Raw genomic sequence first — 24489 nt, 5'->3', positions numbered from 1 at the left:
AAAGACATTACAACAGCTGATAGAACCTTGTTCAAATGTGCAAAGCAGCCTTTCGTAGCCAGGGTTCTGTGAGGAAAATTAAGCCCTACGGAAAACTGAGTGGTATTTTCCAATTTTTCCAAGGAAGGCACACTGCTACTACCATCCTAGATATATTAGTGCTCAATTCTCTGGGAACACAGATAAGAAGAGCTTGTTTAGAGAAACACATGAACATAATGAGAAATAGAACATATAAAAAAGAACCAAACAGAATATCAAGAGGGGGGAAAAGAAACACAAATTCTGAAATGAAAGCATTTAGGATTAATGAAAAATCAAACAACTGCAGAAGAGAGGTTTAAGAATTTGAAGATACAGCAACAGAAATAATCCAAAGTGAAGCACAGGGAAAAAAAAGTAGTACACTGAAATAACAAAATTTTCACAATTTTCCATTAAATCTGGATATTATGTAAGCAGACTCTTATCTGAAGTTACCTACAACAAACAAAAAACCCATCCATCTGAAAGTACTGCCAAGAATACACAATAGTGCTGATAAGAGTACCAAATGCCACGGTGGTAATTTTACTAAAAGACTTACAAAGAAAGACAATTCCATTAGTGCGATTATATCATGAAGTACAATGTAAATTTATACAATCTTTATTAGTATTCAAATACTAACGTATTTGTGCTTTGCTCCTGCCGTTTTAGGGCTCCTCCTCAGAGGACTATGTTTGCATTCATCTTCCTCTTTCCTCTACAGCTGGTGTTCTCCCAGGAACCCTGCACGGAAAAGCTTTAGAAATGCCGACTTCAGAAAACACTACAAACACCAACCTGCTTTCCATCAAGTTCACCTGCCAAATGATCAAGGTCGACTATTAGACTCAAACCCTAAAGCACTGTTGAGAAAAGCCATAAACCTACAAAAGTTGAGTTTCTCCTAAAACACTTTCCCTCACGAAACCACTAAAATAACAAAACAAGTGATGAAGCATCAATCTTATGATAACAGATCAATTTTAATTCTAGCACCTGAAGCTATACAAGGGTACGCTTTATAAACTTCATGGGACTGTTGTACACATTCAATAAAGTGACAACTGTGCAATACCACTTAGTATCTCAAAGTCAGGAACATACTTTTGAATTGTTTAAACACAATCCACAAAATCAAGAACAAAATCAGAAACCATCCACAGTTATACTAGTCTTCAATTAAAAGTTTTACACTTAATACTTGAGATAACAGTCAATATCGGGTAGGGGATATTGAAAGTAATTTCGGAGTCTCGTCCTGTTGCACTGTGTCAGGAAGGTTTCTTGAGTAGGGGTCTGACTGGCCAAACGTGGCTACAACCAGGACCAGACCAGCAAGTAGAAGCTCTACCACAGGGTCTGGAGTTTCCACTTTTTTTTCCTTTGTGAAAGTGAACAGTGAGAATTAAATACTTATCTTTACATATACACAAGGTATGCTGTGAAAGCATATTTGCTTACAAACATATAAAAATACTTGTTAACTAGTTTGATAAGAAAATAATGTATAAAAGTATATAGCAAAAACATTAATCATCTCTGACCCTGGAAAGATCAATTCCATATTTTATATTACATCAAACAAAAACAGTTTTAGTTTTTTTGAATCCCTTAACCAGAAATACTTGAAAAGGAAGACAGACAGAAATTACTCATTTTTACCCTTAGCAAGGCTCTGAAGAGTTAAATTAAAAAAACCAAGAACATTGAAATGCTTGGGTCCAGAATGAGTCCCAATATTTGTCCACACAGAGTATTATTTATCTTCAAGAGTAAGAGTAGTAACAAAGGCTTTCTAAGCAGTTTTTAATCCATAAATACAAGAGGCATTTGGGTATTTTGGCCACTGGAAAACAAAGGCTGTAGCATCAGTAAAGGTCTGAGATGTCTCACTTTTGTAGATTCAATTCAGTGTATTTAAGGTTAACGAAAGTTGACACCAAAATTTTTAAAGATAGGCAAAAATTCACATTAAAAAAAACTCTCTATGTTTCTATTTAGAGTAACAGTAGGCATCATGATTCCAGAAGTTAAAAATTATTTCACAACCTATGACTTCAGCTTGGAAAAACAGCTCAGGTTCCCAAACTGATTTCATCTATTAAAATCTAAGCCCTTAAAAAAAGAATGTCTGTAGACATATATTTTAAAGGAATCAGATAATCTTTGAAGCAGCCTTAGTGTTTCCTTTAAATTTGTCTGGAAATGACCATTGTATGAGCTCCACAAAAAGGATTAGCCAGCTTCTTGGTCTAAGGCTAACACGGTGATCACTCGTCTGAGGCTAGAAAGGAATCAGCACGATGTAAACTCTAAGGAAAGAACATGAGGGCTTTTCCTGGCAGTCGGTAGCTAAAACTCAAGGGACTCTTAGAAAATGACACAATGGCAGCCTTTCTTGTCTTTTTCTTTCCGAGTTGGTTCCGGTGAAGGAGGACATTCTTGCTCTTGAAATTTCCTGTAAAACAAAATATCTAAATATAATTGCCTTCTAGCTAAGCTACTGTTAAAACAGAAAGATTATTTTTGAACAAGTCTAGTTTAAGTACATATGCTTTTCGATATTAAACATCAACTAGGTATCAAAGCGCATCTTCAGGGGTGGGGGAAGCACAAACTGCTTCAACACCCACGTGAGCAGAGCAGCCTGAGCCACCTGAATGGGCAAGTCCTAAATCAGCTAACATGCTGGGCTCAGTAACCTCTAAGTTCCCTTCCCAATTTCAAATTCCATGGCTCCACACCATGCTGCAGAAGAAACACCTCGCACCACAGCGCAACATAAAGTTTCTCTTACAAAATACGCATTTCTTACCCCTGTTCTACCGATTGTTAAAGTCAGTATTAGACAAGTTAGTTGGCCTCTGTGCCTATTTTTTAGAAGGGTATAATAAAAGCCTACCTTTCACAGTTGTTCTCATGATTAAAGAAGATTCTGTGACGTTTAAATACATCTAATAGTGCCTAAAAATCAAAACCCTTAAAAAAACAATGTGTCAGCCGGCGCCGTGGCTCAATAGGCTAATCCTCACCTAGCGGCGCTGGCACACCGGGTTCTAATCCCAGTCGAGGCGCCGGATTCTGTCCCGGTTGCCCCTCTTCCAGGCCAGCTCTCTGCTGTGGCCAGGGAGTACAGTGGAGGGTGGCCCAAGTGCTTGGGCCCTGCACCCCATGGGAGACCAGGAGAAGTACCTGGCTCCTGGCTTCAGATCAGCGCGATGCGCCGGTCGCAGCGGCCATCGGAGGGTGAACCAACGGCACCTCTCTCTCACTATCTCTCTCTCTCACTGTCCACTCTGCCTGTCAAAAATAAAAAAATAAAAATAAAAGAATGTGTCGTAGACATGTGTTTTGAAGAAATCAGATAATCTTTGAAGCAACGTTAGTGTTTCCTTTATATTTGTCCGAAAATGACCACTGTGTTGGCTTCACAAATTAATCTCCTCTATCCTCCCTCATTCATGATGGACTGATAGGTAAGGACAGATCCTGAGAGTGAAAAAGACATTTCCAAAAGATAGGACTAAGTGGTTTAAGAAGGCACTGATTCAGGGCCAAAACTGTGGCCTAGTAGACTAAGCCTTTACCTGCGGTGCCAGCATTGCAGCTGTTCCTCTTCAAATTCAGCTCTAGGCCATGGCCTGGGAAGGTAGAAGATGGCCCAAGTGCTTTGGCCCTTGCAACCTCATGGGAGACATGGAAGAAGCTCCTGGCTCCTGGCTTCCAATTGGCCTAGCTCCAGCTGTTGCGGCCATTTGGGGAGAGAACCAGCGGATGGAAGACCTTGCTCTCTCTCCCTCTCTCTGTCTGTAACTCTACCTCTCAAATAAATAAATAAATCTTAAAAAAAAAAAAAAAGGCACTGGCCCATCAGCTGTTGAACACTAACATGGAATAGGGGTGAACGGGAAGGAGAGCAAAGTTCATCTACTATAAAAGTTTTCATCTTCACTAGTGTTCAGTGTACAAATCTGTGGCATTAAATACATTCGCACTGCTGTACAAGCATTGCCAGAACTTTTTCATTTTGCAAAACTGAAACTCTCTCCTTATTATACAATATTGAGAAACTGCTAAACACCAAAAAAGTATAATCTTCATGTGTTTTCCTCCACAAAGAAAACGCCCTGGTAAACAACTAACAAGTACTAGAAGCCCATAGCTGGGTGTCAATTTACCTTAGACACAATAAACAAGATCCTGCTCCACAGTCCTATCAACCTAACTCACAGTGAAACCAAACAGATGGAGAGAGCAGAAGGTGAAGTGGAGGCCAAGACAGTCAGACTCAAAATAATCTAATGAAACTCCACCTACTAAACAAGTTCATCTTTCTCACATGCAGACAAACATAGGAACTCTAGCAGACCTCACCTGCCACCTCAAGCTTCTGGGAATCCGTTAACACTTTCAAAACCACAGGGTCCTCCTTGACCACCTACCAGAAAAAGCCCCCTGCTTTATTCTCTGCCTTGGAAGGAGTTGGGTAGGAGCAAGGCTAGGAGCACAGGATCTGGAATCAGAGATTTAGATTCAGGCCCTGGCTCTGATATGGTATGTCTAAACTTTTTTTCCCTTTTTTTTTTTTTTTTTTTTAATTTGGGAGGCAAACAGAAAGAGAGTAAGCCCCACCTACTGATTCACTCCCCAAGGTCTGCAGTGGGGCAGGGGGGTTTGACAAAGCCAGGACTTCAATCCAGGTCTCCCGCATGGTGGCAAGGACCCAACTACTTGAGCCATCACCTGCTGCCTCCCAGCAGATACATTAGTAGGATGCTGTAATTGGAAGCAAAGTCAAAACTGGAACCCAGGTCCTCCAATATGGGATGCAGGCATCCAGACTCACATCTGAACTACTAGGTCAAATGCCCGCCCCCTAGTATGTCTAAACCTTGAGCAAGTTGTTTAACTTCTCTAATTCTCCATTTTTTCATCTGAAAGCAAGGACCAAAAAAAGTATTTAGCTTACTGGTCTGTGGTGAGGATTACATATAATTATACATGGAAGCATTTAGCACAGTACCCAAGAAGTATCTGGCGACTATTCAAATGTTCGCTGCTGTCGTCACCACTTCCACACCACCACCTTCACAAGCTGCATATATTCTTTTCAAAAATCCCTAATGTACTTTATATTTCAACATGATTAAAATTTATATACTTGAAGTGCATAAAATATAATGTGCTTAATCAAAATTTTTAACACACATTAAGATAAAATTTTAATACCATGTACCCCAGCAAGAAATCACTCCTACATACAATTTTCTCTTTCTCACCAGAAACATTTACTGATAATTTATTCAATACACTTATAGAATGTGTTTTGCTTACCTTATAACCCGAACAAGTTCATGGAAAGCTTGATCTACATTCATTCTAATCTTTGCTGAGGCTTCCATGTATGTTACCTTAAGCTGCCGCGCTAACTGCTGTCCTTCTTCCTGTGTGACCTGAAATTCAAGAGTCATGTTTAAGGGTGGCGTATTAACAATTACATTTGCTCCTGTGCTGTTAATCCAGATAGGAGCCTTAGCCATTTTATCCTAAAATGAACCAACAGACCTAATGGTTCCGCCTCTGTGCAGAAAACAAAAAATGGATACATTTGTTATAAAAATACTGTCATACAACAAGATTCCAGTCTAGCAGCTACACAAAAAGTTATTAACTCTAACAGGCATTTATCATGAGAAAGGAAAGTATGAAGTATTATGAGGGTGTTTTACCGTGTCGGTGGAGTTAGGGAAAACTTTCCCCAAAGAAGTGATATCTAAGCGAAGAACTGAACAAAGAGTACGGGGTTAGGGGCGGGGGTATCTCTGACAGAGACTGAAATAGCAAATGAGGGGCCAGGACTGAGAATCAACTTCCAAGTCCTAGGAACACAAAGAAGCCTGATATGGCTGCAACATAGCAAGAAAATGTCAAGAGGTGAGGGTGGAGAGGAGTACAAGCTTCAGAGGCCACTGAGTCATTCTACTGTTCCATTCCCCAATCGTAAGTATGTGAGAAAAATGAACTATGAATTATGAATAATAATAATAATAAACAGGCTCTCACAATGCCTAACGTTTGCAGGTGAAGGGAGTTAGGCAAACAAGCGGCCACAGCTGAGGCATAAAATGGTGGCCAGAGTAAGATTATTTATTGAATATAAACAAACACCTTACATATTTTAAATACAAAAGACTTGAATGGTGATACTACTTTTATTTTTGGGTAGAAAGAAGAGAAATTCTAGGAACCTATCAGTCATAAAGAACTACAGCCTTTTTTTTTTTTTTTTTTTTTTTGACAGGCAGAGTTAGAGAGAAAGGTCTTCCTTTTTCCATTGGTTCACCCCCCAAATGGCCACCACGGCCGGTGTGCTGCGCCAATCCGAAGCCAGGAGCCAGGTGCTTCCTCCTGGCCTCCCATGCGGGTACAGGGCCCAAGCACTTGGGACATCCTCCACTGCACTCCAGGGCCACAGCAGAGAGCTGGACTAGAAGAGGAGCAACTGGGACAGAATCCGGCACCCCAACCCGGAGTGCCGGCGCCGCAGATGGAGGATTAGCCAAGTGAGCCGTGGCACCGGCCAAAGAAATACAGTCTTAGGGCCAGGGCTGTGGCATAGCAGATAAAGCCGCCGCCTGCAGTGCCTGTATCCCATATGGGTGCTGGTTCAAGTCCCGGCTGCTCCACTTCCAATCCAGCTCTCAGCTATGGCCTGGGAAAGCAGTAGAAGATGGCCCCAGTCGTTGAGCCCTTGCATCCACTGGGAGACCTGGAAGAAGCTCCTGGCTTCAGATTGGTACAGCTCAGGCTGTTGTGGCCATCTGGAGAGTGAACCAGCGGATGGAAGACACCTCTCCTTCTCTCATTGTGTAACTTTGACTTTCAAATAAATAAATAAATCTTTAAAAAAAAAAAAAAGAACCTGACTCTCACTGGGATTAAACATGACAATAGGTCTGATCTGATTTCATCATCATTAAAAAAAATCATCTATTATTTTTCACTTTATGTTTCTGTGTGAGAGCAAACTGTTGAAATCCTTACTTAATGTATACTAAGCTGATCTTCTGTATATTAAGATAATCGAAAATGAATCTTGATGTGAGTGGAAGGGGAGAGGGAGTGGGAAAGGGGAGGGATGTGGGTGGGACGGTATGGGGGGGAAGCCATAGTAATCCATTATTCGTACTTTGGAAACGTATATTCATTAAATAAAAGTTAAAAAAAAAAAAAAAAAAAGAAAGGAAAAAAAAAAAAAAAAAAAAAAAAAAAAAAAAAAAAAAAAGAACCACATTCTTCTGACCATTTTTCAATGTAAATTTTTTTTTAAAAAATTTAGTCATTCAAAAACCAGAGTGACAGAGAAAGACAGAGCTCTTCCATCTGCTAGTTCATTCTCCAAATTGTCACAACAGCTAGGATTGAGCTATGTCAAAGCCAAGAGCCAAGAATTCCATCCAGGTCTCCCACATGCACGGGAGGAACCCAAGGAGGTGAGCCATCTTATGTTGCTCTCCCAGGCACATTAGCAGGAAGGTGGATCAGAAGCAAATCAGCCGGAACTCCAACCAGTGTCCCCAGAGAGATGCTGGTGTTATAAGCAGTGGCTTAATCCACTGTGCCACACCACCCATCCCCCAATATAAATCTCTTACACTTCAAAAACAAGGTCATACTTTTTGTATATTTATACCACAGAAACATTCTAAATGTTCTAAAATCATTTATCTAACTCTTCCGTAAAATTCCACAATCATGTCATCTGCTAACAAAGACAGCTTTATGTCTTCCTTTTTGGCATGAATGTCTCTTCTGGCCTTCCTACAACCTCCAGCACAATGGCAGAAAGTGGTGGTGAGAGGTATGGTGGGCTTCCTTTTTTTTTTAAAAAAAAGAATTATTTTATTTATTTGAAAGAGTTACACAGAGAAAGAAAGAGGCAGAGAGATTTAGTTTTCCAATCTGGTGGTTCACTCCCCAAATGACTGCAATGGCCAGAGCTGAGCTGATCAGAAGCCAGAAGCCAGGAACTTCTTCCAGGTCTCCCATGCGGGTGCAGGGGCCCAAGGAGTTGGGCCATCTTCTATTGTTTTCCCAGGCCATAGCAGAGAACTAGATCGGAAGAGGAGCAGCCAGGACACGAAGCGGCGCCCATATGGGATGCTGGCGCTGCAGGCTGGGGCTTTAACCACAGCACCACAGCACTGATCCCAAGGTATGGTGTTTCTTTTTAGAAAAGTCTGTTAACATGATGAACTATATTGAGTTATTTTTTAATTGTTAAGCAAACATGTGCTCCTGGAATAAACTCCACTTGAATAACGCATTGTCTTTTTCATATTTGGTTAAATTCTATTTACTAACATTTTATTAAGAATTCTTATATCTAAGTTTAAGAGAAATACAAACTTTACTTTTAGTGCATCTTTGGTTTGGTTTTCACAGCAAGGTTAGCCTCACATAATGAGTTTCAAAAAATTCCCTTCAAGTCGAGAAAAGCTTGTCTTAAATTCTGGTATAATTTACTGGTCAATCTAAGAGGGCCTGGAGTTTTCTTGAGCTTTGGTTTTTATTTTTCTTTTTTGGTTTTCCTATTTTCAGTTTCACTGGTTTCCATTCTTATCCTTCGTATTTCCCTTCTACTTACTATAGTTTTGATTTGCTCTTTCTTTTTCTTGTTTCTTAAGGCAGAAGCTAAAATCAAGAAATCGAAGCCTTCTTTTTCTAATAAAAGTATTTAGTACCACAGATTTCTTTATCCATACTACTTTTTTTCCTTTTTTTTTTTTTTTTTTAACAGGCAGAGTGGACAGTGAGAGAGAGAGACAGAGAGAAAGTTCTTCCTTTGCCGTTGGTTCACCCTCCAATGGCTGCCTCAGCCGGCGCGCCGATCCGATGGCAGGAGCCAGGTACTTCTCCTGGTCTCCCATGGGTGCAGGGCCCAAGTACTTGGGCCATCCTCCACTGCACTCCCGGGCCACAGCAGAGAGCTGGCCTGGAAGAGGGGCAACCAGGACAGAATCCGGCGCCCCAACCAGGACTAGAACCTGGTGTGCTGGCGCCGCAAGGCAGAGGATTAGCCTAGTGAGCCACGGCGCCGGCAGTGTCTCTAAATTTTAAAGTTTTTTGTAGGGCTTGCTTTTTTTTTTTAAATCGAACTTGACATCTTCCTTTTAACTGAGGTGTTCACACAATTAACATTTGTAATTACTGATACATTTAAATTTTCTTGCAAACTGTTTCCTATCCCTCCCATCTGTTCTTTGTTCTATTTATCCTCTTTTTCTGGTTTTTTTGGGTGAACTGAATTTTGAGTTTTTTTAAATGATTCCACTTTATCTCCTTTATTGGCTAATTAACTGTTATGTCATTTTAGTGGTTGCTTTAGAGTGTGTATTATACATTTAACTCAGCAAATTAAAATACTATGAACAGTATATTTCTTACCTCACAATATTTTTGCTTTACATATTCAATTGTTTTTCAAGAGATTTAAATAACAATAAAAGCAACTTATATTTACTTACAAATTACCATTTTGAGCATTCTTCATTCCTTTGTGTAGATTCAAGTTTTTATTTGGTATCATTCTTCTATCCAAAGACTTCTTTCCCCCTTTCTTAAAATGGAAGTCTGCTAATAATGAACTCTTTTACTTTTAAATGTTTGGGGAAAGCCTGTATTTCACCTTCATTTTTGCAATAGATTTAGTCTTAGTCTGAGTACTGAATTCTAGATTTGATAGTTTTTGTTTCCTGTACTTAAAAGATGTTACACCTCTATCCTGATCTGCACTGTGTCCAGTGATGACTACTCCATCCTTACCTTTGTTCCTCTCTGGGTTTTCCCCCTGCCTGTTTCTCAGCATTCTTCTCATCACTAGTTTTAAGCACTTTCAGTACGATATGACTTGGAGTAATTTTTTCCTTCATATATCTTTGCCAGAGTTTGTTGGGATTTGCAGATGTGTGCATTAATAGTTTTCATCAACTTTAGAATTTTTTAGTAATTACTTCTGTTAATCCTATCTAGTAGATTTTTCATCTCATTGAGTTTTAATTTCTAAAACTGATTTGGATTTTAATTTCTAAAGTCTGATTTTAATTTCTGAAGTCTGATTTGGATCTTTTTACATTCTCCACATTTCTTCTACTTAACATAGAATTTTCTCCAGCTTCTTGAATTCATGGAATATTATTAAAATAACTGGGTTTTTTTTTAAAGATTTTTTTTTTATTTGAAAGTCAGAGTCCCACAAAGAGAGGAGAGGCAGAGAGAGAGAGAGGTCTTCCATCCACTGTTTCACTCTCCAATTGGCCGCAATGGCTGGAGCTGCAGCAATCTGAAGCCAGGAGCCAGGAGCTTCTTCCCGGTCTCCCACATGAGTACAGGAGCCCAAGGACTTGGGCTATCTTGCACTGCTTTCCCAGACCATAGCAGAGAGCTGAACAGAAGTGGAGCACCGGGACTTGAACCGGCGCCCACATGAGATGCCAGTGCTTCAGGCCAAGGCGTTAACCCACTGTGCCACAGTCCTGGCCCTAAAATAACTGTTTTAATAATATTCTATCATCTCTGACTCTGTTGAGTCTGTTTCTATTAACTGATCTGTCTTGTCCTTATGAATCATATTTCCCTGCTTCTTTATATTCCTGGTAATTTTTTAGTAGGTAACTAGGACTTTTCCCTATTACAGATACTGGATATTTTATATTCCCAGACATATCACTGAGCTTACTCTTAGGATCCATTAAGTAATTTGGGAATAGTTTGGTCCCTTCATTTTAGGTTTTGTTACAGAGTGCCAGAACAGCATTTAGTCTAGTGATAATTTGCCTCACTACTGAGACAAAATCCTTCAGAGCATATTATCTAATACCCCCAAAATATGAAGTTTTCTGATTGCCTAACATATGAATTATCCCTGGCCCCCATGAGTTCAAGGCATTATTCTCTCTCTAATCTTTTCAGGAGGCCGGCGCCGCGGCTCACTAGGCTAATCCTCTGCCTTGCGGCGCCGGCACACTGGGTTCTAGTCCCGGTCGGGGCGCCGGATTCTGTCCCGGTTGCCCCTCTTCCAGGCCAGCTCTCTGCTGTGGCCCGGGAGTGCAGTGCAGGATGGCCCGAGTACTTGGGCCCTGCACCCATGGGAGACCAGGAGAAGTACCTGGCTCCTGCCATCGGATCAGCGCGGTGCGCCGGCCGCAGTGCACCGGCTGAGGCAGCCACTGGAGGGTGAAATAATGGCAAAGGAAGACCTTTCTCTCTGACTCTCTCTCTCACTGTCCACTCTGCCTGTCAAAAAAAATAAAAAATAAAAATAATCTTTCAGGTAGTTTGTTCTCCAAATTTAATAATCCATCCCCAAAATGCAGCAACACTCAATATAGTATCTTTATTACTTTAATGAATACATATCCAGTGATTACTTTATAACAGTTTGTCCCTGTGTTACATTCCAACAGTGTAGAGGGCAAATTCCATATAGCACTGCTATAATCAAGTTTATGTAACTTTTAAATTTACCTGGCCTCACTTCAAAATAATATATGTACCATAAGGTCTATGGGTTTGAAATATAAATCAATCAAATTATGCAAGCAATTAGCAGTAAGTAAGGAAGCCAAGAAAGAGAAGGCTTCACAGAGCCACCAATTTAGAAAGACAATTCCTATTTTAAGAAAACTTCAAGTGGTAAATTCCTTCCTATAAAAACACCCCCATGTTGTCACAAATTCTGTTTCTCCTTCCTAGGATGTCATCCCTTCCCTCTCAACTCTATAGTCTTAATTTCTTTCTTATTAATTTTCCCTAAGGTTCAAACAGTCAGAAACTTTCTCCTAGCGTTGACATTTTATAGTAAGAACTTTTTCATAGCTCCCATCACAGTCTATGGTTACCACTGCAAAGGCTCTTAATATATCACACTGCAATTTTGGGTTTTGTTCTCATCTGCCAACCATCTCAAGATGGCTTCTGAGGCTGGAAGTAAAGCAGATTTGTCTTGTTGCACCCAGGGCTAAGAAGAGCACATAGCAAGCAGTTGACTAAATAAACATGTGTTAAGTAAAAGGAATTTGGCTGATTTAAATAAGTACATCCTGAAATAAAATATAAAGTAAAAATAGGTAAGTCAATTTCACTAAATTATTAATTAATATAAATTTGATTTGGGGAGGGAAAAATATATCCTTAAGTTTTACTATTTGTCTTTCTGGTCAATTATTCCTCAGAAAGGTACCTCATCTTACTCTGTCATGTGCAGTGTACTGAGAAGGTGGAATGACAAATAACTCATCTTCACAGACAGTTCAAGTTAAGAAAAATTAATGCATTCAAGGCTGGATGATAAAACAATCCCTTTGCTAAGGTTGTTTACATGTTTAAGTATTTTTAAAGCACAGTTTCACATCACTTTCTTCCAGGAATCAAGGTCAACAGTTTGTACGAACATTTCTGGTCAAGAGATCTCTAACCACATGTAAAGCTGCTTTTGAGCTCAGTGATATAGCACATTTTTAATTAACAAGTAGAAATAGCATTGCTTCAACCAAAACAAACAAGAAAGACAACACAGAGCAGAACCACAGCACTGTGAAGCCAGAAGTCAGAAGATCAGAAGCTACACAAATAAGTATTTCCTAGAGGTTTCTGAAACTGATAAAGATGATACCAAATATACAAAACCTCATCTACTGAATATTCTTTTTTTTCCCTGAATATTCTGACGTGGTAGTTTTGAGCCCTGTCCAGAAACACTTTGTTTTAAACATCAAGGTGAATCTGATGGAACAAATCCACAGACCAGGTATGGGAACTTCCAAATGAGACTCAGGTAAAGGACACATAAATATTAGCACAAATCTGCAATAATAGCTTAGCTAGTACCACATATTTCTAAATAGAGAAGGAAAACATGGGAATAAAAGCAATTATATGCAAGCAAATTGAATTAATAGAAATAAACTAGAATACTTGTAACACTCTTAGGAATATGTCAAGTTAATAAAATTTACAGAAGAAAAACTTGTTTTCAAAAACACCTACTAAGTAAAAAGAATCATCACATTAACATCACATCTTATACACTGATGCCTAGATTCATCCATTCAACAAATATTTGAGTGCATACCTTTGTTCTATATGCTAAAGGTAAAACATGAACAAAACTGACCAGCCCAAAATGAGAAATGTTCATGGTACCTACATTCAATGTCTTACAAATCTTTAAGACGCACAAAGACATAAACAGATAAGGCTGGAGGACTGTTATCTGAGGAGAGAGGATTTCTTTTCATAGGAGGCTGTTTGGAGGACACTGTGGTCAAGGTACTGACAGAAGTGGGTGGTTATACTTGGTATCTACCATTATAAGTATAAGGAGTTTCTTCTTCCAACTAGTGCTGATCATTGGCAAGTGAGCAACTAACAGGAGGAAAAGAGAGCGGCAGTAGAGAGAGAAAGGTAGAAAAAACAAAAAGGCAAAAAAACAGCTAATTTCCAGACAGGACTGAGCCAAGGATAAGGAACGTGACATAAATATGCTCTGAAATCCACACACCAAGTCCACATTCTAATGTATAAAATTTCAGAATCAATGTGCTGTCATATTTACCTATTTTTGTATTTTAGCAAGAGGAAACAAACCATTTGCCTCTATTTTCTTCCACATCTTTGACAAGATAAACAAAATAATCCATGTACAAATGGTTGGTAACACGAACTAACCGTTCAAATTTTACAGATCTTTCTTTATTGAATATAAACTCAGTGACTTTTGTCTACAATATCATCAGTGCCCAGGAAAGGTTCAACATTCAGTTAAATTCTAAATATTCAATCTTAATATTGAATAGACAGTATTCAATAAATACTAGATAAATGACTGGAAGGATTAAAGAAGTCCACAGAGAAATGGAAGCCAAACCCTTTACAGATTGCTCCCTGCCTTTGATGTGGTTCAGAATCTCAGGAGCCAGTGGTTGGTACACCCAGGGATCACCCACAAATTCAAAGAACAAAAGAAACTGGCCAGGGGTGGGCATCTGGCACAGTGGTGGGGATGTCATTTGGGACACCTGCATTGCATGTCAAAGTGCTTAGGTAATGGTCTTGGGTCCACCTCTGATTCCAGTTCCCTACTAATGTGCAGCCTGGCAGCAGCAGGTGAAAGTCTGAATGCTTGGGTCCATGCCCCTGGCACACACATCAGAGCTCCAGATGGGGTTCCAAGCTCCTGGCTTCAGCCTGGCCCAGATCAGTTCTTGTGAGCTTTTGGGGAGTGGACAGAAGATCTCGGTTTATCTGTTTGTCTACCTCTTTCGCCATACCTTTCAAAAGAAGTATATAAATAAAATTCTTAAAAAGAGGAACTGGCTAGAAGTGAACAAAGTCCAAAGGATCACATCGAAGACAAAGGCAGAAAAGAACAAGCTGGGTCAGCAACTCAGAGCAATCCAGACTGGTTACTGAGTAAGAACTTAGGACCAGGGGCAGGTGCAGTGGCGTAGCGGGTTAAGCCGTCGCCTGAAGTGTTGGCATTCCATATGGGCACCAGTTCGAGTCCCAGCTGCTCTACTTCTGATCTAACTCCTTGCTAATAGCCTGGGGAAAGCAGCAGAGGATGGCTCAAATGCTTGGGCCCTGCACCCATATGGGAGACCTGGAAGAAGCTCCTGGTTCTTGGCTTCAGTCTGACCCAGCTATGGCCGCTGTGGCCACCTGCAAAGTAAACTAGCAAATAGAAGACTTTCCTTCTCTCTCTCTTCTCTTCTCTCTCTCTCTTTGCTTCTCCCTCTGTAACTCCACCTTTTGAATAAATAAGTAAACCTTTAAAAATAATAACTTAGGACCAAATATAAAACACCTCAAAGCAGAGGGAAAAGCTTTTACTAGACTGGTGGAATGAAAGGAATCCACTGCAACATTGTTGAGAAATTAACTGCAACACTAGACCACGCCTATGGCCTGTCTGGGTTGAGTTGACAGTGCAAAAGGAGGTGCTAGGACATTAAGGAATATCACCTTTACTTCCAAAGAGACTTTAAAAAGGTACACATTTTTAGTATAGCATCTTAATTTCAAATGCATTGAGTATGCTCCTCAACCCTAGGAGGTAAGGCATGCTTGTATACCCCAAGACTAGAGGAGTGCAATCTGGAGCCATAAAACACCCTAGAAGGATGGGGAGATGAAGAGAAGCCTTTATGGGACATTGGGGAGGAGGCAGGAAGAGTGGGGAGTAGAATCCCAGAGTTAAGAAAAGAAACTGTTTCAAAAGGAGAGTGATCACTGTGTCAAATGTTACTGACATTTACGTAAGTGATGACCTTGACCATGGCACCGAGTATCTGATGCCAGGACATGCAAAAGCAGCAGGAAAACAAGTTTAATAAGTTTTGCTACTGAGGGAGCAGAAAAAAATGTAAGGGGAATGTAAGATTAAACATTTTTGCTGTATTTACTTTTTGTTTCAATGAGAGACACTGTAAGATGTTGCATGCTGATGGGCAGGATCATGCAGGTGGGAAATAACAACTCAAATGGAACAACTGCTGCTGCAATGATGTCCACGAGTAAGTGAAAAGAAGTGAGAGCCAGTGCCTAGTAGAGAGGCTGTTCTCACTAGGTGACGTTTATCCATGTAAGCAGAAGCCAGACTTGATGGGGTACGTGTACACTTGGGTTAGTAAACATGTAGGTGGGAACATGTAGAAATTTCTCAGTGAAATAGGAAAATATCGCTCATCACCTAAGGAAGAGGAGGACAGGGAGAAATACATATTAGCTTGAAGAATAAAAACATAAACATGGGCTGCTATTGTGTAGCAGGCTGGGACTATGCTTACACATCGGCATCTCATATTGGAGCGCAGTTAAGAGTCCCATTTGCTCTGCTTTTGATCCAGCTCCCAGCTAATGAACCTGAGAAGGCAGTGGAAGATGGTCCAAGTACTTGGGCCCTTCCACCAATGTGGAAGAGCTGGATGGAGTTCTAGGCTCCTGGCTTTTGCCTGGCCAGTTCCAGGCACTGCAGCCATCTGGGGGGTGAATCAGTGGATGGAAAATCTCTGTCTCTCCTGACCTGTCACTCTACTTTTCAAATTAATAAATAATCTTTTAAACTCCAAGCTAATAGCACATATCTTTCAAGTGATGAATGCATGTAATTTATATTTCCTGTATTGTTTCTCCCACTTTTTTTATTCTTATCTAATATTTTTATTAAAAAAAAACTTACATGAAATTAAATTATTTATTTATTTGAAAGGCATAACAACAGAGAGAGAAGAGCCAGAGATCCTCTCTCCATCAGTCCACTCCCCAAATGGCCACAACAGCCGGGTTTGATCCAGAGCAAAGCCAGGAACCCCACTCTAGTCTCCCATATAGGTAAGTGGCAGGGCCCAAGTACTTGGGCCATCTTCTGTTGCCTCCTGGGCCCATTAGCAGAAGCCAGCTCTGAAGTGAAGCACTCTGATATTGGCTGCCAGTATTACAATCAGTGACTTAACTCTGCATCACAACACCCAGCCCCACATGAAAAAATTCAGAATCCTGTGGTTTACAAGGGTACTTTTAAAAGTTTATAGAAAATGGAATTAAAAGAGAAGTTTATTTTGGTGCAAGAAATTTTTGAAACTAATTGTACCTCACTGCCACATAAGCTGCATACCTGCAGACAGATGGAAACTGCACACCATATACAGGCAACCTTCAGTATACAGATGACTTAAAAATAACTCTTGGGCCAGCATTGTGGCTTAGCAGGTTAAGCCACCACCTGCAACACTGGCATCCCATATGGGTGATGGTTCGTGTCCCAGCTGCTCCACTTCTGATCCAGCTCCCTAGTAATGACCTGGGAAAAGCAGCAGAGGATGGCCAAAATACTTGGGATCCTGCCACCCAACTGGGAGACCCAGAAGAAGCTCCTGGCTTCGGATCGGCCCAGCTCCGGCCATTGTGGCCAACTGGGGAGTACACCAGCGGATGGAAGATCGCTCTCTGTCTCTGTCTCTCTGTAACACTGCCTTTCAAATAAATAAGTAAATCTTTTTTTAAAAATGAAGATAAAAAATGGTCACCTTAACCTTAATAATTCAGATTTAAATGAGAGCTAACAGGAAAATTTGTTCTATACGTCAGGTCATCAGTAAACATTTCTAAATCTTAGCATTAGAATAATATATCATTCTCTTAAGCTTATGTTTTACAACTCCAATAACATTTTACAAATACAACATAAAATGGAAGAGAACAAAATGGTTCCTCATGTTTGCACTTTTCAAATAAAATCTTAAAAATCTACTTGCATAGGTATTACAAAAACACAAGTAATTAAATACCAGCAAAACAATATTTAAACAATAATGTTCTAGATATTGAGTAGAGGCTAAAGTCCTAAAAGAAAATAAGAAAAAAACGAACCTCCCAAATGATGTCAATCCTGTATTAATTTATACTGGTCTTGCTCTTCCCCCACAGAAAGATTAATGTACAATATAGTAAAGCTCTCAGTAAGTAGGCAAGTAGGAAGTCTCCAAAAAGGAAAGAAAGAAATGAGAATAAAGTAGTCTGCAACTAAATACTGAACACAGGCTACTAGTTATAGTAGCTAGTACAGGTTTCTAGTTATTAGACCCAGCCAACAGAAAGAATCAGTAGAAAACCTGGTTATTATAGGAACTTAAGAAAAAATTTCTAAAACTATAATTTAAAACCATTCTCTAAATGAAGGCAATCTAGTATTAACACTGGATAAATTCCATATTTAGGAGTAACACTATCTAACAAGGGGCCAGCTTTGTGGCATAGCAGGTAAAGCTGACATCCGTGGCGCTAGCATCCCATATGAGCACCGGTTTGTGTCCCAGCTGCTCCACTTCCCATCCAGCTCCCTGCTAATGTTCCTGGGAAAGCAATGGAAAATGCCCAAGTGCTAGGGCCCCTGTACCCACATGGGAGGGGTGGAAGAAGCTCCTGGCTTCTGGCTTCAGCCTAGCCCAACTACGGCAGTTGTGGCTATCTGGGGAGCAAACCAGAGGATGAAGACCTCTGTCTGTCTCTCCTTCTCTGTCTGAAGCTCTTTCAAATAAACCTCTTAAAAATAAATAAGATTATCTAACTAAATAAAGAGTTTTAGATGTTACCCAAGAAATTATTACTTTTGAATGGAGCTAGTAATATTTGCAGGGTTATAGTCTTCTGAAATTTTCTGTAAGACTGTGAAAGTTTTAATTTCTCCAAATACACTTTTTATTTTATACCAATTATGACTTCTGTAAGATCCAGTGTGCCAGACTCAGCTATAAACACTTGCAATTTATTGGTCATAGGACTTAATTGTTTCATACATCTTTCAGTTCAATTACATGATTACTATTTAAATAACTGGTTTCCTAATAGAATTCCTTCTCACCTGTCTTTGATGATCCAGATCTGCTTTATTACCAATTAAAATCATTGGAAATTCATCACGATCCTTTACTCTGAGAATCTGTCTTTGAAATTTATAGATTTCTTCAAAACTAAAGAACAAAAAAACACAAATTAATTATTCTGGTCAAGTATCAGAATGCAGCAAGTCCCATGTTCCATTTATTACATTTCTTTTTTTATAATAACAAGAAAATTCAAATTCAACAGAACAGTGATGCAGACAGGAAAAGTAGATCACCATTTTAATACTGATACGAACCTGCCTCTATCTGTGACTGAAAAGACCAACAGGAAACCCTCACCGGTCCTCATATACTGTTCTCTCATGGCTCCAAACTCCTCTTGTCCTGCTGTATCCAAAACTAAAGAAAAAACAACAAATGGACTTGTGTTTGTGTTTTATATTATCAACTGCTCCTCCCAAGGGCAGGCCCTCTCACACATGTCCTCTGGGTAGCCTCACACTTGATCCAGAAAGCAAAGGGCATCCTCTGAGTGCTTCAGTCTCAACACTAAAGACAAAGTGTTCTAATAGCAGACAGTTTAAGCGCTTATCTTCACCAGTACAGATTGATTTTGTGGTTCGAATACATTAGCATCCCAATTACAAGGTTAAAAATATCAAACCCATGGAAGCAGATGATGTCAGATAACCTCTGAAATCACTTGGATATTTTATCCTCACCATGGGAAGACCTGAGAAAGATACCTGTAAATTCAAGAAACAAATTGTAGTTGTTAGTGCCCTACCTACTCTGGCCTCCATACCATACTTAGTGTAGGTACTAATGTATTTTTTGGTCTCCGTGAAGAAAAGAATCATATACATTAAAAGAATAGGACTTTCTTTTGTAGAGAGATGTTTAATCAAACACAAAACACTAATTGTTAAATTAAAGCCTCTGTATTATAAATTCTAAATTAATAGATATTAAACCTGTCCTAAATGCACTTCCCCCATAAAAGGTAGGAAGAACTAAGACCTTGACATCTTTTTTTTCCCAATTGTCCCAATAAAAACAACATCAACAGCTCACAGTAAGACAAAACAAAATCACTCCAATTACCGGTTTACTTTTCACTAACTGAATTGGTCAATCAAACCAAAACTAAGGAAAGAGATGGGCCTGAGTTCAAGACTATCTAGTTCAATTTTACTATTATTTATACTAGCAGTACCATGGGGCTTGTTTTTGAAAAACACCATGTATGTGAACCATCAAGTAACAGAAGTTTACTTACTATCTAGCCGGGCAGCTCTGTCGTCTATCACGCACTGCTTTGTGTAGGAATCTTCAATGGTCGGATCATAATCCGTGACGAAATATGACTGTAAAAAAGAAAAGTGTATCATTATGTGCCTGCCCGTCTCCCAATGTCAACTTCGCTTATCAAATTCTTCTCACTGGAACTAATCAAAATCTTTTCATTGAATAGAAGTGTCTTCAGAGTAACTTCCTAGTGAAGAAAAGATACTAAATATCTCTAAATATCTCAACTTCATATCTGAAAGATTGCAAAAGAGCTACTGCAATTTCTTTCAGAACCATAGAAGGCTAAGAATCTAGATCTGAAGTTTTTTAAAAAATTTTTTTAAAAAACAAGTTATAATTCTGATTTAATTGAGCTTATAAAAACATCAGTTCAAGGAACAAAAGTAGCCAGGAATAATAACAGAAAGAGCCTGGTACATTCCCTCCCCATCATCTCTTTTCACACTTTGTCCTATTCCAGCTGCCTATGTATTTCAAAACAACATTTCACGATTTCTTCATGCAAGGAACCACCACTTCCATTGATAACTTATGTTAAATCTATTTCTCTTTTCCATTGTCCAAACCTCCTATGTAGTATCTTCTAAGGCATCTTAGCAAACATTTTCCAATTTCCTTTTAAAATATATTTAAAAATAAACAATAATAATCTGAGAAAGAATGCATTTCCCTCTTACAGAAGGTCACTGACTAGGCCAGGGACCCCGCCCTTCTTTTGTGCTGAGTATCTCCCTCACTCTACTCACTGCAGACTTCCTCAAGCCCATTTTCCCATGGGCTCACTACAAAATCCCAGGGAGCTGGAGGAAGGCAGTTCAGTGCAGGGAACCAGCATCAAAGGTGTTCGGCCATTCTTCAAGCAAGAAGGCAGTGCTCTGCAGCAACAGCCCCCAGTGAGGATCCCCCTGCAGTCTCCAGAGAGCCGCTCAGAGGCAGCAGTTCGGAACAGGACGGTAAAGAAATCTCTGGCTGGGGCAGGGGAGCAAAGGGAGATCCTGATAACCAGCTATCTACCATCTTCACAATTTCTTTTATTGTTGAAGGATCTTTTCCACATTTTATTTATATTTTAGGAATAACTTTAATCACAGAATTCAGTATCCAAAATCCTATTTCTTTCTTGACATCTTCACTTAAACTCATGATTTATTAAACAAGTGGTAAGAGAAATACCAACAGCAATAGCTTTATTAGAGATCCACCTCTACCACTACCTCATTCCCATTTAAAAATAAACAGGAATCAAAACAATCCTGAGAGGCTGGCACTGTGGCATAGTGGGTAAAGCCGTCACCTGCAATGCCAGCATCCCATGTGGGCACTGGTTTGTTAATGAGCCTGGGAAAGCAGCAAAAGATGACCCAAGCACTTGAACTCCTTTACCCACGTGGGTGACCTGGATGAAGTTCCTGAAGTTTCCTGGCTTCAGCCTGGCCCAGGTCTGACCTTTGCAGCCATCTTGGGGAGTGACCCAGCAGATGGAAGACCTCTCTCTCTCTCTCTCTCTCTCTCTCTCTCTCTCTGTAACTCTGCCTTCCAAATAAATAAATCAATTTTTAAAAATAAATAAACTTGAGTAACTATAAAACAAGAATAACACTCTTGCAGAGCAAGTAAAATGTAGTAAAGTGCCAATACGTAATGATCATTAATGTCAATCATAATAATGAAGTTAGATGGTCTTAGCTAGTATTGTTATTCAAGAAAGAAGGCTTGCTGATAATGGGAACAGCTATGCTAACTCCAATCCTGGTCACACCACAGACCAACCAGGTTATCACTGAGACTTGATATCTAAATATTGCAAATCAGGACACAAGCTCCTCACCTGGAGTTCAGGAAATAGTTTTGGACCTGAGCAATAATTTCACAGGTATACCCGTAAAAAGAAATCCATCAAGCTACCTTGCACTTTTTTGTACACATATGAGTTGTATGTCTACAGGATATATAAATTAAATTAAATGGCTCTCTGTTGCTTACAGGATCAGGAGTTCCTTTGCATAGAACTCAAAGCCCTCCAGTTTGATCTGAGCTGGACCATTCAAAGCCATACTTCCCACTAGCTGAAGCATGTTCCACCAGTGGTTCTTGTTCCCTTGATCTGCTTCATTTGTTCAACAGTTATGGAGGGAGTAACCACTATGGGTGCTGTGTGGACAAGGTCTCTAATGCCACAGAGCCTACTATCTGTCATACAGCATTTAGCAACTGAGAGATTACTAGGGTTGGGAGCGGGGGACTGGGACCGCTAAATATATTAGTGTGTTCACTGACAAAGAAGTGAACTAGCATGAAATACCAATACCTGGCTTGCTCAGAAGGCAACAAAACCTAAGCAGTTAGCATTGCACTTATGTATAGGAACTACGTGTACAGTCACTTATAAACATACTGCCCCAGCCATTTGCCAGGAAAGAAAACAATCTCGCTCCTAAAGTTGAAAAAAGTTGCCAACCACAGCCCAGAAAGAGTATTCTGTGGAAGAAAGCAAGAAAAAAGAAAAAGCAAGCACAGCAATTGCCTTGAGGCAGCAGGAATTCAGCAAATGCAGGGCAGGAGGGTGGAGCCAAGGGTCCAGAAGAACATAGTGAAGGAGAAGGAGCCTAACCAGAAGCAAGGAAATGCTCCTTCAAAGGGTGGGATGCTGGGCGGGCAAGACTCCACAGTGCCTGGTTCAAGTCCACCAAGCTTGACTTCCAATTCCAACTTCCTGCTAATGAACACCCTAGGAGGCAGCAGACATACTTGAGTCCCTGCCACCCATATAAGAGATCCAGAATAAGTTCCACACTCCTGCCTTGAGCCTGGCCCAACCTCAGCTGTTGTGGTCATTTGCAAATAAATCAGCAAACTGGAGACTACTACCCCCCCACCCCCACCCCGCCTGCCTGCCTTTCAAACTAAATAAACAAAGGGCAGGATGTCTTCCAAGTAGAAACAGCAAATGGACTTCGGCCTCTTACAGGTTGTTTCGAGATGTGGCGATCCTTTTAGGATCAGGCAAACTGTTTCATTTAAAAGAGAGATCTGCTTCCTCGATAAAATCTGATCTGGACAAGGCTGTCAGGAGCCTTTTTTGAAGCCACTAATAACACCAAAGTATTATGGTGTAATAAACCAGGAGGTTATTCCTGACTATGTCACTAGACTGTACCAACAAGAGCTCTGATTAACTTCCAAACCCAACTCACCACCTTCCAACTGGAGAAAGGAAGAGGGAAACAGAGTAAAGAGGATGAAGGCCCTTCAGAGAGTGAAAATCCCTTGGTCCTGGGGAAGGTGCAGTTCCCAGCACTGCCACAAAGCGGTGCCTGCTCTACACACTGGGACTGGGGACTCAGTGCAGATTCTGCACACAGGTTAACAAGGCAAAAAGACAGGCTAGGTCTAAGGTAGCACAAGGGTTGCAAACAAATGACAGGGCATGCCTGAGCACAGCGCCACCCTCAGGAGCCTTAGAGGTCCTGTAAAACCATAGGGCAAAGGAAGGGGAGGACAGAGGGAAGGAAAAGACTAAACAAGCAACCCAGATCCATGTTATATTGTACACTGAACTTCTGCTTCTACTTGAGAATTTTCATACTGAAAGTAACTTCTTAGAAATCTGGTGAGAAGACATAAGCACTACAGAAGGACTCAAATCAAGGACAGAGGATATGGGAATTTTTTTTTTTAATCCTGAGCTTTCACTTCACTCTTCAAGGCCAAACGACCTAGAAATTTCAGCTTTATTTCCTTACCCAGACACTTTCCAGTTTCTTTTTCTTTCCCTCCCTCTTTTTCTCAATAACATATGTATCATAAATGTACCTCTATTGTCCATCCATCTCCCCACCCAACTGAATAAAAGCTCCTTCCTTCAACCTCAAGCCACAGGCAACCCCAGCCCCCCAGCTCCTGTACCAGCTGCTCACCTTGGCTGCTCTGCCCCTCTGGTGGTGTAGGGCACTCACAAGGCCTCCACACCTGCACTCACCACACCCAGGGAAAGTCAAAGGGCCCCATCACACCAACAGCAGACACCAGTGACAGAGCATTTGCCATGTGTCAGGCAAATCAGGAAACACTACATTTTATTACTTGATAAAATATATTTTCTCAGAGGCCAGTGCTATGGCATGCATAGAAAGCTAAGCCTACTATGCAGGCGCAGCACAGGCATCTCATACAGGTACCAGTTCATATCCCAGCTGCTCTTCTTCAGATTCAGCTCTCTGCTATGGCCTGGGAAAGCAGCAGAAGATGGCCCAAGTGGTTGGGCCCTTGCACCCACATGGGAGAACCAGAAGAAGCTCCCGGCTCATGACTTCAGGTTGGTCCAGCTCCGGCCTTTGCAGCCATCTGGTGCATGAATCAACAGATGGATGACCTCTCTGTCTCTCCCCTCTCTCTATCTGTAACTCTGCCTCTCAAATCCTTTTAAAAAATTAAAAATTTATATTTTTTCTCATTTAGGCCTCACAATGACCCTTTCCATAGATAGATCCTTTTACAGATTTGTTTTAATGTGAATCACAGAATTACCTTACCTCTTCAAGGTCACCCAACTAATAAGTAGAAGAACAATAATCTAAATTCAGGCCTGATACTAAGCTCATGTTCTAGAATTCTTGGTATGTAATAAAATTTACAAAATTTCAAAATTTTCGTCCCTTTATTAGCCTATAAAATAAGGAATAAAATACCATTAAAAGGGGTAAAGCTGCTGCCTGTAGTGCTGTTATCCCATATGGTGCCGGTTCGA

The 24489-nt window shown here is 40.3% G+C and overlaps 1 protein-coding gene across 2 annotated transcripts in view; it reads right to left on the bottom strand.

The window, feature by feature from the left end:
- Nucleotides 1–991: 991 nt before the first annotated feature.
- RRAS2 (RAS related 2) overlaps nt 992–24489 on the bottom strand; it is an 86932-nt gene continuing 63434 nt past the window's right edge. For both annotated transcript variants that reach the window (XM_051851741.2, XM_070073155.1), the window contains exons 2-6: nt 19711–19798; nt 18728–18830; nt 18449–18557; nt 5362–5480; nt 992–2485 (exon numbers count right to left, since the gene is read on the bottom strand). In XM_051851741.2, coding sequence (XP_051707701.1) covers nt 2398–2485; nt 5362–5480; nt 18449–18557; nt 18728–18830; nt 19711–19798 — 507 coding nt within the window. In that variant the 3' untranslated portion in view covers nt 992–2397. The remainder of the gene's footprint in view (nt 2486–5361; nt 5481–18448; nt 18558–18727; nt 18831–19710; nt 19799–24489) is intronic.

Source organism: Oryctolagus cuniculus, chromosome 1, assembly GCF_964237555.1.
Source record: "Oryctolagus cuniculus chromosome 1, mOryCun1.1, whole genome shotgun sequence".
Lineage (NCBI taxonomy): Eukaryota > Metazoa > Chordata > Mammalia > Lagomorpha > Leporidae > Oryctolagus > Oryctolagus cuniculus.
The sequence above is the reverse complement of the archived record's forward strand: the minus strand, read 5'-3'. Positions and strand labels throughout refer to the sequence as shown.